At 43.9% G+C, this 17,183-nt stretch overlaps 1 protein-coding gene across 6 annotated transcripts in view; it reads left to right on the plus strand.

Annotated features, from left to right (window-relative positions):
- PTPRM (protein tyrosine phosphatase receptor type M) overlaps positions 1 to 2,582 on the plus strand; it is a 795,639-nt gene extending 793,057 nt beyond the window's left edge. For all 6 annotated transcript variants that reach the window (XM_058692682.1, XM_058692677.1, XM_058692679.1 and 3 more), the window contains one exon: positions 1,834 to 2,582. In XM_058692682.1, coding sequence (XP_058548665.1) covers positions 1,834 to 1,887 — 54 coding nt within the window. In that variant the 3' untranslated portion in view covers positions 1,888 to 2,582. The remainder of the gene's footprint in view (positions 1 to 1,833) is intronic.
- Positions 2,583 to 17,183: the final 14,601 nt, after the last annotated feature.

The following is a 17,183-nucleotide window of genomic DNA, read 5'->3' on the forward strand; positions in this document are numbered from 1 at the left end:
TGAAACGCGAATGATTTCTTTCAACTCTTTTGAAAATAAAAGTGTCAGATCCTGGAATATGAATCCGCTTTGGTGCAGCCATATTTTCAGCTCTCTTGGGCATCTACCTAGGAGTGGAACCGCTGGGTCAGAGGGGAACTCTTCTGTTGAACCTTTTGATGACCTACCGGACGGTTTTCCAAAGGGGCTGCACCACCTCACATTCCCACCAGCATGCCAGTGTCTCCATCCTCACTGACGCTTGTTCTTGTCCGTCTCTTTTAATCGTAGCCATCCGGGCGGGTGTTACTGCGATTGACGTATTAAGCTTGGGGCACCATCAGTATATTGACATGGTCTGTTTGCTTCCTGTCTTCCCCTTCAGACTGTAAACTCCTGAAGGACGGAAGCTGCATCTTAAAATCCCTAGTCTCTAGCCTTCAGGGTGCACTGTGCTGCTAAAGCCCATATTGTGTCGTCATTGACACATACAACCAACATTTTGACACCCCCAGCTGTGTGTCAGGTTCTGTGCTAAGGACTCGTGTGTTACAAGGGGACAAAGTATGGCTCTGGTCTTCAGATAGGTTGGACGAGTGGGGCCTTTAGAGAACAAAATGCGGGTGAAGACAAAGCTTCCATGACTAATTAATTAGACATATATCCAAAAAATAGAGACTTAGTTTGAATTAATTTGGCAAACCCAAAAATAAGAGATCCCTTTCTTTGGTTGCGGCCGTTGTGTCAGGCAGTGAGACAGTGCTGTGCCCTCTTACAACTTGTGAAAGTGAATCTCCTTACTGAGGTGGGAAGAGAGCCTTCTAGTTGCTGAGCCTCTCTGTCCCAGACACTGCACTGCTGCGGGATGGCAGGTGGAAGCATGCTCAACCCCTGTGTCCCTCTGCTTGGCTCAGAGGCCACACCCGGGTGAGCGTCCATCATACAACCACAGGTGCAGAATGCCGCGTCCTCCACCTGAGACCCTCCCTGGGCCAGGACCTCACGCAGGCCTTCCTCAGGCCAAGGTCCATGATGTGAGAAAGCTGTGCTCCAGAAAAAGGACTTCACTGCCTGATTAACAACTGCTATGTGGTTCCCAGAGGGTATCAAACACTTGCCCCCTGGGTCTTTCCTTATCCTGTTCTTCTACCTGGTATGCCTGTTTTAACCCCCCATTGGGAATTAGCAGTTAGTTACCTGCTACCTCTTGGAAGATCTCCCCTGGGAAGTTCTGCTCCCTCCTCCACTGCACCCATGTTGGGGTACCATTCACAGGCCCTGCTCAGCTCCATGCCATGTGTTGTCCTTGGGTACCAGTCTCAACCTCTTCATTGGACCACAGACTTCTCAAAGTCAGGGACCAGGTCAAGGTGCTTGGGACTTAAGAGGTGCTTGATAAATTCTCTATGGAAGACATCCTGCTGACTGAAAGGTGAAGGTATAGTTGGGCCAGGAGTGAAGACACATTTATTTGTTGAGACCCCTGGTATGAGCAAATCACAAAGATGTTTCTTCCCCCAGACCTCATTTGTTTTTTCTTCTACCTCTTGATTTTCCCATACTTTGTAAACGTTTATATGGGGACAAACCTGTATGTGTGTTCCAGTTGCCTAGAACTTTCCAGGAATTCTAGTGAACGTAGATGTCAAAATACCTTGCATCAGGGCTTGTGCAGAACATCTCCAGACGATGGATATGTTTGCAGCTCACAGCCGTGACTTTCTGATTCATGTCTGATGCAAATCCTTCCCTGTTTGCTTTCTTTCCATTAAAACCCTAATCTGGCATAATTGCTTTAATGGACCCAGCATTTGGGAATCGTGGAGCTGACATCTTCTCACTTCTGCTTTCCAGGATCAGTACAAGTTCTGCTACGAGGTGGCCCTGGAATACTTGAATTCTGGCTGACAGCATAAACAGTTCTGCAAACCAACCCTTTCATCCCACAAAGCCAAGACGTTCCATGGTATTTGTGTAGATGAGATGAAGACTTCTCACTATGCTTATTTTGCTTTGCATAATTGGCTCTTTTTAAGAGCCCAAGAAAGCGTTTATAAAACTGCTTTGCACTGCCCAATTCCCAGCAATGCTGCTGCCTGACAGAAACACACACACACAGCAGAGTCGTCAAATACTGTCTTAGGCATCGGCTTGTTAGAGCAGCGTAGACATCTGGTAAATCGAAGAGCACAATTATATTCTTATGAAGGAAATTTGTACCTTTGGGGTATTATTTTGTGGCCCGTGAACCCTTTGTTATTGTTACAGCTGAGTGTACATTTTTGTTTTGTGGAGAATGCTACCTGGCATTATGATAATATATTATTTTAGTTAATATTTGTATTTTAACATGTTGCATAATATAAGCTTATGTACCTTTCCAAGACTAACAGATAAACGTATAATGAACAAAGATATGTTGTATGAGTTGTTGTTTCTATCAGATTTGTATTGTTTCCAAGGGAAAAGCTTGGGAGGAAGTCAATTCAAAAATGCAAAGCTCGACGATCAGATTCATGGATCCAAAGCTTTTCCCTTTGTTTATATTGTAAATATTTTTGATTTCATCAAATTATTTATTCATTAAAAGAAATTTTTGTGAAGCACAGTGAGTGACAATCATTTTTATGAAGCGCAGGAATGGATTGACTGTATGATGTGACCTTGTGTGAATTCTTTCTCAATAAATAAAGACCCATGACCAGTCTTGCTGTATTCCTGGTGTCCCAGCGCCCCAGCGGTGGGGGCAGCTCCCGTCACCCCAGACCCCTGGCACAGAGATGGGGTCTGTTGGCCTGGAGCAGGTAGAGTTGGGATTTTTGAGAGAGAAATTCTGGCAATGAGCTATCCTAGCCCATCCTGGGGTCCTCCCTGGGGCTTAGGAAACACAGGCCACAGGGCAGCCCGACCCCTAACCTGCTGGGCATATTGTTGAAGAGTGTGCTGGGCGGATGCTAGGGCTGTGACTTGCTGACCAGGGCAACCTCTTCCTTTTTCTGTTTCACCTTAGCAGGGGCAACCTCTGCCCTCTCCAGGCCTCATTTAAACCTGAAACTTGCTGAGAGAACACTTTTCGAAGGCTGAAGGGATCAGAGCGCAGTTAAGCAGGATACAAAGCTCAACAAGACAGTTCCTGCCAGAGGGAAAGATCACACAGGACAGCCTGCTCCTCGCTCCTCGAGGGCGCTGCCTGACCTCTGAAGGAGGAGGCTATGCTGTGCACTTACAATAGGAGTTCCAACCGAGTTGCAGGCCATGTTAAATGATTTCCAACAGATGATGAGGATGAACTTTTACCAAACACCCAATTACACATCTGAAAACTGTGCAGGGCGTCTTCCCAAGAGGCAGCAGGTGTTCCCCGAGAGAGTAATGGAGCCATCTTACAGCTGGAGAGACTCAGTTTGGAAGAGATTAAATAATTTGTCCACTGTCACCCCAGGTGGCCAGTGCCAGGTGCCTCCAGGGCCTGGGGGAGGCAGAGGGCAGCAGCAGGAGCACAGATACCCTTGTTACAGTGCACAGTGTAGGAAATGCCCCTCCTGCTGAGACCAGGAGATGGGAGCCATCGCCCACTCCAGAAAGTGAGGAGACTTGAGAGTGGTAATTCCTGCCCGCTCGGGGGACCATCATGACTAAGGACAAGAGCAGAGGTTGTCCACAAAGAGGACTGAGTTTGACACCTGCACTGCTTTGCTGTGTTGCAAGTACATGATCCATACTGTCCCGATGGGAGGGATTTCCCAGCGCCCCTGAAGGGGGGTGGACCCCACACTTGTGCAGGAAGAGCAGGTCCGCGCGGAGCTGGGGATCCAGACCAAACGCCTCACTGCTGGGCTTCTCCCAGACCGTGTGCTCTCAGCATCCCTGTGCACTTCTGTCTGATATGCTCCCAAAATGTTAAAAAGTGCCCTTTGTGTACCTCTTCAACATGTCTTCTCCAGGATACAAGACTAGGGATGAATACATATGAAAAGGTGTCCCCGTTGTGTGCCAGCTGGCCTGTGACAGGAGGGGAAGCGTGGCACCCTCAGTTCTCTTCTACAAAGTCATGGCTTGGGTCTTCATCCGCTTAGGTGGGGTGAGAAGAGATGTTCAACATGGCACTGAACTGGCCTGAGATTTGTGAGTCTCACAATGCAAAACTCATTTCCTCGTCGATCCCTATATCATCAAACTTGATCTCCTATTGAAGCCAATAGTTTCCTCTAGACTTCTGAATCTCTTGGATTTTCTCTTTCCCTTGGTTTTACCTCTTAGCAGAAATAGTGATAGAAGAAAAGGGACATTTTGTGGCTTTTTCTGATTTCCCATGAGACCTTGCAGCATGGCTGAGAGTCGTTTCTTTCAGTACACAGAGTTAATTCTCTGCCCCTGGCCAACAAAAGAAGCTAACCCCCCGGCCAAGCATCCCTTCTCTTTCTTCTCTCAGTATTCTGGGTCCTCCTCCACAGAGTCATCCTCAGCCTCTCAGACCCGTCAATGCTTGTGACAGCTGGGACTTCCGACATGGTCCCGTTCAGGGACTCCGTCTTAACAGCCTTCCATGTGCATGTTATGGTGGCTTTGCACTATGTTCACTTGGCTTCACTGTGCTTTGTTTCCCGGATTGCCATTCTCTATGCACTCTCAGTTAGCCAAGCCTCGGGGGTCATTTTGTGCAAGAGGCAGAAGGCAGAAATGAGGCAGCAGGTGTATGGCTTTTACACTCAGAAGCAGCTGCTGCCATGTGCCAAGAAGGTGAAGCAGCAGGTAAGTGACAGTGTGGATGAGCTGCCCACCAGCACTCCCCCTGCTGTCCTTCTAGCTTTTGCTTATGGTTTGGATCCAAACTCATACCTATATTTAGGTTTTGTGAAGACATCCCAGTTCCAGGTGCCAAAATCAACATTAGTTATCTACTGCTGAACAAACACATTGCTAGAAATACCAATAGCTACTTACTATCTCATGCAGTTTCTATGGGGCAGAAATTCAGGAGTGGCTTAGCTGGATGATTCTGGCTCTAAGGTCACTCATGAAGTGACTGTCCAAATGTTGAGTCAGGGCTGCAGATACTTCCCAGATACAAGGGGAAGTGTCCTTCCCTATCCTTTCCATCCCTAGTCTTGTATCCTGGAAGCAGGGGGAGTAGAGGACCCACTTCCAAGATGGCTCATTCATGCACCTGGCAAGTTGGTGCTGGTTGCTGGCAGGAAGCCTCAGGAAGGGGATATACAAGGGCATAAATCCCAGGATGTGAGAATCCTTGGAGGCCATCTGAGAGGTTGGCCACCACCTGCCAGCCTGCTTCAGACCTCCTACATCCTCTGGCACCTCTACTTATGCAGGCTGGTTAGCTGCAACATAGAAAATCTTATCCCTGGAATGCCTAGCCTGCCAACCAAGCTCACTACTCTCCTATGCTGTCCTCTCCATGCAGCTATACATTTTTGTCCCACCAGCTTCTACTATTGATATAACCTCTAGTCATTTTCACTGCTCTAAGGAACCTTTATTCAAGGGTCAGTAAACACCCCCCATGGCCTGGATTAACATAAGGCTCTCTTTCCTCCACTCCCAAGGAAATGGCCCCATCTGAAACTCTCCCAAGAAGAGGTAAGTCATTCTTCCACATTTCAAATACGTGGTCAGTTTCTCTAATTGCCCTGCAAACTTGACTTGAGCCAAATGATAACCACATCCTGTGGTTTATCACTTTGAACTACCCCTCTGAAATCTTAAATAAACATGCCAAATTCTGATCCCAACATCTTCAACTGCTAGGTTCTCTTTGCCTTATTCCTTTGAATTTTTGAAGCCCTCCAGTCCATTTTCTGAGTATGACCTGTCCCCTTCTTACCTTCTTTCCCAATACAACTTAAGCCTCATCCGCTTTGCCAACACCCTCGATACTCTTGACTCCTTATAGTTCCATCATTTCTATCCTACAAAATGTCAGTTTTAGAGAAACTCATCCAGGACCTTCAATCCCAGACAAGCTAAAGTAACAAAGATTACTGCACTGCCCTCCTAAACAACTAATACTGGGGAAAATTTATTGTTTTTTTGGGAACCTGGGTGGCTCAGTCATTTAAGCGTCTGACTTCAGGTCATGATCTCATGGTTCATGGGTTTGAGCCCCACAACAGGCTCTATGCTGACAGCTCAGAACCCAGATCCTGCTTCAGATCCTGTGTCTCTCTCTCTCTCTGCGCCTCCCCTGCTTGCTCTCTCTCTCTCTCTCTCTCAAAAATAGGATGGCGGCATAGGAGGACACTGGGCTCACCGCGTCCTGCTGATCACTTAGATTCCACCTACACCTGCCTAAATAACCCAGAAAACCACCAGAAGACTAGCAGAACGGAGTCTCCAGAGCCAAGCGCAGACAAGAGGCCCACAGAAGAGGGTAGGAAGGGTGGAGAGGCGGTGCGCGCTCCACGGACTGGCGGGAGGGAGCCGGGGCAGAGGGGCAGCCTGCCGTCCAAGCGGAACCCCCGAGTCTGGCTTGCAAAAGCGGAGGGGCCAGACGGAGTGTGTTCCGACAGCAAGCGGGACTTAGCATCTGGGAGGTCATAAGTTAACAGCTCTGCTCTGAAAGCGGGAAGGCTGGAGGACAAAGGGAGGGAGAGTTGCTGAGCCCCAGGACCGCAGAGCTCAGTTTGCGGGGAACAAAGGCCCTCACCAGCACCATCTCCCTCGCCCATCCCCCAGCCAAAATCCCAAAGGGAACCAGTTCCTGCCAGGGAACTTGCTTGCACCACGCAAACACCCAACACTGTGCTTCTGTGGATCCATCCCTCCGGCAGGTCTGACTCCCTCCCAGTGCCACAAGGCCCCTCCGGAAGCAGATCTCGGAAAAGCGAGCTGAGCCTGCCCCTCCCGCCCCTGTGCACCTTGCCAATCCGCCCCAGCTAATACGCCAGATCCCCAGCACCACAAGCCTGGCAGTGTGCAAGTAGCCCAGATGGGCCACACCACCCCACAGTGAATCCCGCCCCTAGGAGAGGGGAAGAGAAGGCACACACCAGTCTGACTGTGGCCCCAGCAGTGGGCTGGGGGCAGACATCAGGTCTGACTGTGGCCCTGCCCACCAATGCAAGTTATTCAAAACAGCACAGGGGAAGTGCCCCACAGTCCCGCACCACTCCAGGGACTATCCAAAATGACCAAACGGAAGAATTCCCCTCAGAAAAATGTCCAGGAAATAACAACAGCTAAGAAACTGATCAAAAATGATTTAAACAATATAACAGAAAGTGAATTTAGAATAATAGTCATAAAATTAATCACTGGGCATGAAAACAGTATAAAGAACAGCAGAGAATCTCTTGCTACAGAGATCAAGGGACTAAGGAACAGCCAGGAGGAGCTAAAAAATGCTAAAAATGAACTGAAAAATAAAATGGAGACAACTATGGCTTGGATTGAAGAGGCAGAGGAGAGAATAGGTGAACTAGAAGATAAAATTATGGAAAAAGAAGAAGCTGAGAAAAAGAGAGATAAAAAAAAATCCAGGAGTATGAGGGGAAAATTAGAGAACTAAGTGATGCACTAAAGAGAAATACGCATAATTGGTATTCCAGAGGAGGAAGAGAGAGGGAAAGGTGCTGAAGGTGTACTTGAAGAAATAATAGCTGACTTCCTGGATCTGGGGAAGGAAAAAGGCATTGAAATCCAAGAGGTACAGAGAACTCCCTTCAGACGGAACTTGAATCGATCTTCTGCATGACATATCATAGTGAAACTGGCAAAATACAAGGATAAAGAGAAAATTCTGAAAGCAGCTAGAGATAAACGTGCTGTAACATATAAAGGGAGACCTATAAGACTCATGACCTATCTCTCTACTGAAACTTGGCAGGCCAGAAAGGAATGGCAGATCTTCAATGTGATGAACAGAAAACATATGCAGCTGAGAATCCTTTATCCAGCAAGTCTGTCATTTAGAATAGAAGGAGAGATAAAGGTCTTCCCAAACAAACAAAAACTGAAGGAATTCATCACCACCAAACTAGCCCTACAAGAGATCCTAAGGGGGATCCTGTGAGACAAAGTACCAGAGACATCACTACAAGCATGAAACCTACAGACATCACAATGACTCTAAACCCATATCTTTCTATAATAACACTGAATGTAAATGGACTAAATGCGCCAACCAAAAGACATAGGGTACCAGAATGGATAAAAAAACAAGACCCTGGGGCGCCTGGGTGGCGCAGTCGGTTAAGCGTCCGACTTCAGCCAGGTCACGATTTCGCGGTCCGTGAGTTCGAGCCCCGCGTCAGGCTCTGGGCTGATGGCTCGGAGCCTGGAGCCTGTTTCCGATTCTGTGTCTCCCTCTCTCTCTGCCCCTCCCCCGTTCATGCTTTGTCTCTCTCTGTCCCAAAAATAAATAAAAAACGTTGAAAAAAAAAATTTAAAAAAAAAAAAAAAAAAAAAAAAAAACAAGACCCATCTATTTGCTGTCTACAAGAGACTCATTTTAGACCTGAGGATACCTTCAGATTGAAAGTGAGGGGATGGAGAACTATTTATCATGCCACTGGACGTCAAAAGAAAGCTGGAGTAGCCATACTTAATATCAGACAAACTAGACTTTAAATTAAAGGCTGTAACAAGAGATGAAAAGGGGCATTATATAATAATCACAGGGTCTATCCATCAGGAAGAGCTAACAATTATAAATGTCTATGCGCCAAATACGGGAGCCCCCAAATATATAAAACAATTACTCATAAACATAAGCAACCTTATTGATAAGAATGTGGTCATTGCAGGGGACTTTAACACTCCACTTACAGAAATGGATAGATCATCTAGACACACAGTCAATAAAGAAACAAGGGCCCTGAATGATACATTGGATCAGATGGACTTGACAGATATATTTAGAACTCTGCATCCCAAAGCAACAGAATATACTTTCTTCTCGAGTGCACATGGAACATTCTCCAAGATAGATCACATACTGGGTCACAAAACAGCCCTTCATAAGTAGGCAAGAATTGAAATCATACCATGCATACTTTCAGACCACAATGCTATGAAGCTTGAAATCAACCATAGGAAAAAGTCTGGAAAACCTCCAAAAGCATGGAGGTTAAAGAACACCCTACTAAAGAATGACTGGGTCAACCAGGCAATTAGAGAAAAAATTTAAAAATATGGAAACAAACAAAGATGAAAATACAACAATCCAAATGCTTTGGGATACAGCAAAGGCAGTCCTGAGAGGAAAATACATTGCAATCCAGGCCTATCTCAAGAAACAAGAAAAATCCCAAATACAAAATCTAACAGCACACTTAAAGGAAATAGAAGCAGAACAGCAAAGGCAGCCTAACTCCAGCAGAAGAAGAGAAATAATAAAGATCAGAGCAGAAATAAACAATATAGAATCTAAAAAAACTGTAGAGCAGATCAACAAAACCAAGAGTTGGTTTTTTGAAAAAATAAACAAAATTGACAAACCTCTAGCCAGGCTTCTCAAAAAGAAAAGGGAGATGACCCAAATAGATAAAATCATGAATGAAAATGGAATTATTACAACCAATCCCTCAGAGATACAAGCAATTATCAGGGAATACTATGAAAAATTATATGCCAACAAACTGGACAACCTGGAAGAAATGGACAAACTCCTAAACATCCACACTCTTCCAAAACTCAATCAGGAGGAAATAGAAAGCTTGAACAGACCCATAACCAGCGAAGAAATTGAATCAGTCATCAAAAATCTCCCAACAAATAAGAGTCCAGGACCAGGTGGCTTCCCAGGGGAATTCTACCAGACATTTAAAGCAGAGATAATACCTATCCTTCTCAAGCTATTCCAAAATAGAAAGGGAAGGAAAACTTCCAGACTCATTCTATGAAGCCAGCATTACTTTGATTCCTAAACCAGACAGAGACCCAGTAAAAAAAGAGAACTACAGGCCAATATCCCTGATGAATATGGATGCAAAAATTCTCAATAAGATACTAGCAAATCGAATTCAACAGCATATAAAAAGAATTATTTACCATGATCAAGTGGGATTCATTCCTGGGATGCAGGGCTGGTTCAACATTCACAAATCAATCAACGTGATACATCACATTAATAAAAGAAAAGATAAGAACCATATGATCCTGTCAATCGATGCAGAAAAGGCCTTTGACAAAATTCAGCAACATTTCTTAATAAAAACCCTCAAAAAAGTCGGGATAGAAGGAACATACTTAAACATCATAAAAGCCATTTATGAAAAGCCCACAGCTAACATCATCCTCAATGGGGAAAAACTGAGAGTTTTTTTCCCTGAGATCAGGAACATGACAGGGATGTCCACTCTCACCGCTGTTGTTTAACATAGTGTTGGAAGTTCTAGCATCAGCAATCAGACAACAAAAGGAAATCAAAGGCATCAAAATTGGCAAAGATGAAGTTAAGCTTTCACTTTTTGCAGATGACATGATATTATACATGGAAAATCCGATAGACTCCACCAGAAGTCTGCTAGAACTGATACATGAATTCAGCAAAGTTGCAGGATACAAAATCAATGTACAGAAATCAGTTGCATTCTTATACACTAACAATGAAGCAACAGAAAGATAAATAAAGAAACTGATCCCATTCACAATTGCACCAAGAAGCATAAAATACCTAGGAATAAATCTAACCAAAGATGTAAAAGATCTGTATGCTGAAAACTATAGAAAGCTTATGAAGGAAAGTGAAGAAGATATAAAGAAATGGAAAAATATTCCATGCTCATGGATTGGAAGAATAAATATTGTCAAAATGTCAATACTACCCAAAGCTATCTACACATTCAATGCAATCCCAATCAAAATTGCACCAGCATTCTTCTCGAAACTAGAACAAGCCATCCTAAAATTCATATGGAACCACAAAAGGCCCCGAATAGCCAAAGTAATTTTGAAGAAGAAGACCAAAGCAGGAGGCATCACAATCCCAGACTTTAGCCTCTACTACAAAGCTGTCATCATCAAGACAGCATGGTATTGGCACAAAAACAGATACATACACCAATGGGATAGAATAGAAACCCCAGAACTAGACCCACAAACGTATGGCCAACTCATCTTTGACAAAGCAGGAAAGAATATCCAATGGAAAAAAGACAGTCTCTTTAACAAATGGTGCTGGGAGAACTGGACAGCAACATGCAGAAGGTTGAAACTAGACCACTTTCTCACTCCATTCACAAAAATAAACTCAAAATGGATAAAGGACCTGAATGTGAGACAGGAAACCATCAAAACTCTAGAGGAGAAAGCAGGAAAAGACCTCTCTGACCTCAGCTGTAACAATTTCTTACTTGACACATCCCCAAAGGCAAGGGAATTAAAAGCAAAAATGAACTACTGGGACCTTATGAAGATAAGCTTCTGCACAGCAAAGGAAACAACCAACAAAACTAAAAGGCAACCAATGGAATGGGAACAGATATTTGCAAATGACATATCAGACAAAGGTCTAGTATCCAAAATCTATAAAGAGCTCACCAAACTCCACACCTGAAAAACAAATAATCCAGTGAACAAATGGGCAGAAAACATGAATAGACACTTCTCTAAAGAAGACATCCGGATGGCCAAAAGGCACATGAAAAGATGCTCAACGTCTCTCCTTATCAGGAAATACAAATCAAAACCACACTCAGATATCACCTCATGCCAGTCAGAGTGGCCAAAATGAACAAATCAGGCGACTATATATGCTGGAGAAGATGCGGAGAAACAGGAACCATCTTGCACTGTAGGTGGGAATGCAAACTGGTACAGCCACTCTGGAAAACAGTGTGGAGGTTCCTCAAAAATTAAAAATAGACCTACCCTATGACCCAGCAGTAGCACTGATAGGAATTTACCCAAGGGATACAGGAGTACTGATGATTAGGGGCACTTGTACCCCAATGTTTATAGCAGCACTCTCAACAATAGCCAAATTATGGAAAGAGCCTAAATGTCCATCAACTGATGAATGGATAAAGAAATTCTGGTTTATATACACAATGGAGTACTACGTGGCAATGAGAAAGAACGAAATATGGCCCTTTGTAGCAACGTGGATGGAACTGGAGAGTGTGATGCTAAGTGAAATAAGCCATACAGAGAAAGACAGATACCATATGTTTTCACTCTTATGTGGATCCTGAGAAACTTAACAGAAACCCATGGGTGAGGGGAAGGAAAAAAAAAAGAGGTTAGAGTGGGAGAGAGCCAAAGCATAAGAGACTCTTAAAAACTGAGAACAAACTGAGGGTTGATGGGTGGTGGGAGGGAGGGGAAGGTGGGTGATGGGTATTGAGGAGGGCACCTTTTGGGATGAGCACTGGGTGTTGTATGGAAACCAATTTGACAATAAACTTCATATATTGAAAAATAAATAAATAAATAAACAAACAAACAAACATTTAAAAAAATTTAATGTTTCTCAAGACACTGGACATCAAGTAGTAAAGGAAACAGAATATAAATTAAGTGAACCCTAGAATTGTACCAATTTACAGCCTGAAGAGAATTTCGAGACAATGGTGCAGGGCAGGGGAATCCAGTGTAGCCCAGTGGTTTTGCTTTGAAAAAGAGTTCTCTAATTTGAGCTGAGGGCTTGAAAAAAATCAAAGGTGGTTAGAGTTGGCAGGGCAGAGCAGCAGAGTTGAGAGAGCTGCATAGAGTTCTGAACATCTGCAGATTTCCCTCATCAAGTCTTCCACTAAGTACTAATCAGGAGAAGCATGTGAGAAAATTATCTGAGGCCAAAGAAAGAACTACCATAATCATTAGAGGTAACAATAGTCAGAGTTCACATAAGGCCAGATTAGCTCCTGTTCCCACTGGATAGAGAACCCAGAAAGATTTTGCCTCGGTAAATGGGGCAAAATTATCTCTAGACTAAACACAGCTGTAATGCTGCCTAGCAAAGAAAAAACTGAAAGGATCAAACTTTTTCTAAGTAACTTAACTGCATCACAGAACAAAGCTCGACAATAGTTACTAGAATACGAAAATATCCAGCACCCAAGGAAATAGAATTAACGGTATTTGGCATGCAATCCAAAATTACTACGAAGACAGAGAAGGAAAACATGACACACACACACACACAAAAAAGAGGGAAAATCAATCAGTTGAAACTGACCCAAAAATAACAGATGATGGAATTAGTAGACCAGTACATTAAAGCCATTATTTTATATTATTCCAAGTTATCACAAAGCTAGAGAAAATATTTAGCATATTTAAGCAAAAACATGAAAGATGTAAAAAAGACACAAACAGAACTTCAAGAGATGAAAACTACAAAGCCTGGGATAAAAAAATAGATTAGTGGGGTTAATATCAGATTAGAATGTAGAAGAAGAAATTAGTGAACTTGAAGACATCAATAGAAACCGTTCAAAATAAAATAAGAAAGAAAAAATTGAACAAAAATGAACAGTGCATCAATGAACTATTGGAGTCTCCCCAGAGTGGGGAAAAAGAGGGACATAAAAAATATTTGAAGAAATAAGGACCAAAATTTTCCAAATTTGATGGAAATTATAAAGGCACAGAATTCTAGCAGTAGAATAAACTTCAATAAACTTCAAGCAGTAGAAACATAAAGAAAACTACACCAAGGTACATCAAAATCAAAATGCTAAAAACTAACGACAAAGAGAAAATCTTAAAAGTAACCAGCGACAAAATACACTGCAAGCAGAGAAAGTTATGAATTTCAGCAGACTTCTTTTTGGACATAACAAAAGCCGGAAAATAGTAGAGCAACAATTTAAAGTACTGAATGGATTTAAAAACTGTCAACCTAGAATTCTATACCCAGCAAGACTATTTGCCAAAACAAAGGTAAAATAAAGACACTTTTTGACATACAAACGCTGAAAATATTCATATCAGACTCATGAATATAAGAAATGAAGCAAATGTCTTAGGTGGAAATCTGCATCTATGGAAAGAAATGAAGAACATTGGAAAGAATAATGGCTAAACGCAAAAGGCTCTTTTTGTTATTATTTAACTATCTTTAAAAGACAATGGACTGTTTACATTTGTTTAACAATAACAAGGTAATGTGTGATTTATAACAGGTAGAAAATTAAGGTATGACAACAATCACATAAAGGCAGAGAGGGGAGAAATGGAGGTATACTGCTATAAGATTCTTCTAGAATACCCAAAGTGGTAGAATATCTACCTTCAAGAATCTTAAAGGTAAACAGTGATAAGTAAGTTAAAGATGCTTTAGTAAAGTTACTATAAACCCTGCAGCAACCACTAACATCACACAACAAGAGTTATGGCTACTAAGCCAACGAAGGAGATAAAAATTGAATCATAAAAAAGACTCAATCCAAAAGAAGGCAGAACAAGACCAAAAAAACTGAAACAAAGAACAGATGGGACAAATAGAAAACAAAGAGCAAGATGGTAGATTTAAACTACACTATATCAATAATCACATTAAAATGTAAATGGGCTAAATGCCCCAATTAAAAGTCAGAGATTGTTACAGAGTGGATAAGAAAGCAAGACCCAACTATATGCCGCCTACAAGAAACCCACTTTGAACATAAACAAAGAAACCTATCCATCTGCTTTCTGTAATAACACCCAAGCTGCTAAAGCTGCAGAAAAAAAATTACACAAATGGGCATATTATTGCTGTTGTAAATTCTCAGGATCCGTCTTTTCCTTCTAACTCTCCATGGCAGATAGTTTGAGACTTTCTGCACTCAAGCCACCTGTGGGGCAACAATGCCTTTATAATCTAATTCACAGGAAAAATAAATGGGCCGCCTCACAGCCATAAGTGTATTTATCTCTACATCCATCCTTGCTTCCTTTTTACCAAATTCATAGAAATAATCCTTCAAGAGATAGGTTCTGAGGGCTCAGGACAGCGGGTGGATGGTGGGTTTGCTTCCTCTCCGTTCCTGGGAGCTCCTTCTCATTGCCTCCATGTCTGACATCCTGTTCCCCCAGGTGCTTCATTAGGAAACATGAGCTTGTCAGACTATCTCCTAAGTATCTCTCATATCCATCATCCCCCTGCCCACCACCACCAAAATGAACACAACACTCTTCTAAGCGCCTCTTCTCTGGCCTCTATGATGGCTTACAAATTCCTCTCTGGTGTTTGATCATGGCCTTTCCAATCCACTCCCTAAGCTTCATCCAGAGCATCTTCTAGAAAGCCAAAGTGATCCTATCACCCCTACCACCTCTGCTTAACTTCCCTGCCCACCCACTGCATTATATTCGAGGGAAAGCTGTGGCTCTTCAATCCACCTCATGTGACCTAGTCACCTCATCCCCTGCAGCCTTTCTGGTCCTCTGGGCCACCATCTTCTTTCACAACCTCCTACATCTCAGGTCAAAACGCTCGCACATGCTCTTCCCTCAGCCTTGAAAGCCACTCCCTCCTGTGACTCCTCTCCTGGGCCCAACCTTCAGCTTCAGCTTTGTTTTAAATGTTTCTCCCTCCATGGAGCCGGAGGGCTCAGACTACAAATTCGAGGGATTCAAGAAGCTTCATCCTAGTTTTCAAATCAACTTATATCTGACTCCAGCCCCCATCATGCCAGACCAGATAGAAATTAGATCTCAATCTTTCTTGAGGCTTTTATTCTACCCACCCCTCAAATTGTACAGAATCCCCAGTCTTAGTAGTCAAGATCCCCCCACCATTTGCCCAGATGACAACCAGGAAGACCTCATCCAATCCATGTGATCATCAGGCCATGTCAACCTCTCTGAACCATAGGACACGGCGGGCAGCCAGACGTCAAGGGTCACATCTCCAGGAGTATCACACAGCCAGCCCTTCTGGGGTCTTGCCACCACCTTGGTTTGCAACCACGGATGGCTGCATAGCCTCCTGCACCAAATCTCCAAGAATCCCCAGCTCTCTCTTCCCACCCAGTCTTGAGACATCGTTCCTCTGGGTGCTGGTTCTCCCAGTTCCTCTGCACCCCCCCATCCCACCCTCAGGACACCCAGAACAAATCCCTTCAATTGGGAGGGTCTCACAGGCAACTTTTACTCTACTCCCACCCACAAGGATACCCCGTGGCCAGGGTTGGAGCACCTCAGTCCCTGCTTCCATGGGGAAAGAGAAGGAAACCGGAACTCCAACAGGAAGGAAACCCCAATTCAAAAGATATCCTGCCTCATTCCAGAAAGCCCTGCCCTGGCCCTGCAGACTAGATTGCTCCATCTCTCAGGACTCTGCCATCTCCTTCGTAACCCTCTGTGACCCTCTCTACCCATTCGATGTGTGCATCGCACACCAGACAGGAGCTCCAGGGCAAGCCACGTCATGCTTGATGAGACTGGTAGGATCAGTAGGAGATAAAGGAGTCACTCCGCCCTTTGCAATACACAGGCAAGTCCTGTATACTTGGAGACAATGTTTTGGGATTTGACAAACTCTGAAACATCCAAAAAACAAAAAAAACAAAAACAAAAACAAAAAAACAACCCAAAAACAAAAACAGAACCCCACAAATATTTGCCCTTACTTGAGAAACTGCTAGAAAGACCGGCTCGCCTGCGCTAGAAGGAAAGGCATTGGTATTGATCTTGGTCCTGACAGAAGGGGAAAAAGGGAAAGCAGAGAGAAGTGTGCGTGTTCTGAAGTAGAGAAGTTAAAACTCAGGCAATTAGCAGACAATGTGTCTGTTTTCACTCTGTTTCAGTTCCAGCTAATGGCATGTAAATGACGATGGTGATTCAGCATGTTTCAGCCCTGCGTCACACGCTCTGCGAGGAAATCTGAGTGTGCGGGGACATCTGCACAGGCTGTCGTGTTCCACGTCCAAGATAACAACCTTAGCTTCGTCCCCCGCTGTCGTGATGAGAGGGCCCTGTGGTGGCTTTACAAATAGGTAAATATCAGATTCTCTGATAGCCTCCCCACAAAAGGTGGCATCGAATTCCCTCATCTTGAGACTGTTTCTTACGAACGGGAGGAAGTAGAAGGGAAAGTGTGACTTCTGAGATGAGGCCCTGAAAAGGCACTACAGGGTCCTCACCCCCTCCCTGACCACCCATCTTGGGGGAAGCCAGCTGCCCCAAGGAACACCTATTTGGAGAGCCCAGCAGGCAAGGAGCAGAGGCCTCCAACCAACAGCAGTGAGGGACTGAGTCCTCAGCCAACAATTTCCAGATTAAGTGGAAAGAGGATTTTCCAAGCCCCAAATAAGGCT

The sequence above is a fragment of the Neofelis nebulosa genome, chromosome 11, assembly GCF_028018385.1.
Source record: "Neofelis nebulosa isolate mNeoNeb1 chromosome 11, mNeoNeb1.pri, whole genome shotgun sequence".
NCBI classification, from domain to species: domain Eukaryota; kingdom Metazoa; phylum Chordata; class Mammalia; order Carnivora; family Felidae; genus Neofelis; species Neofelis nebulosa.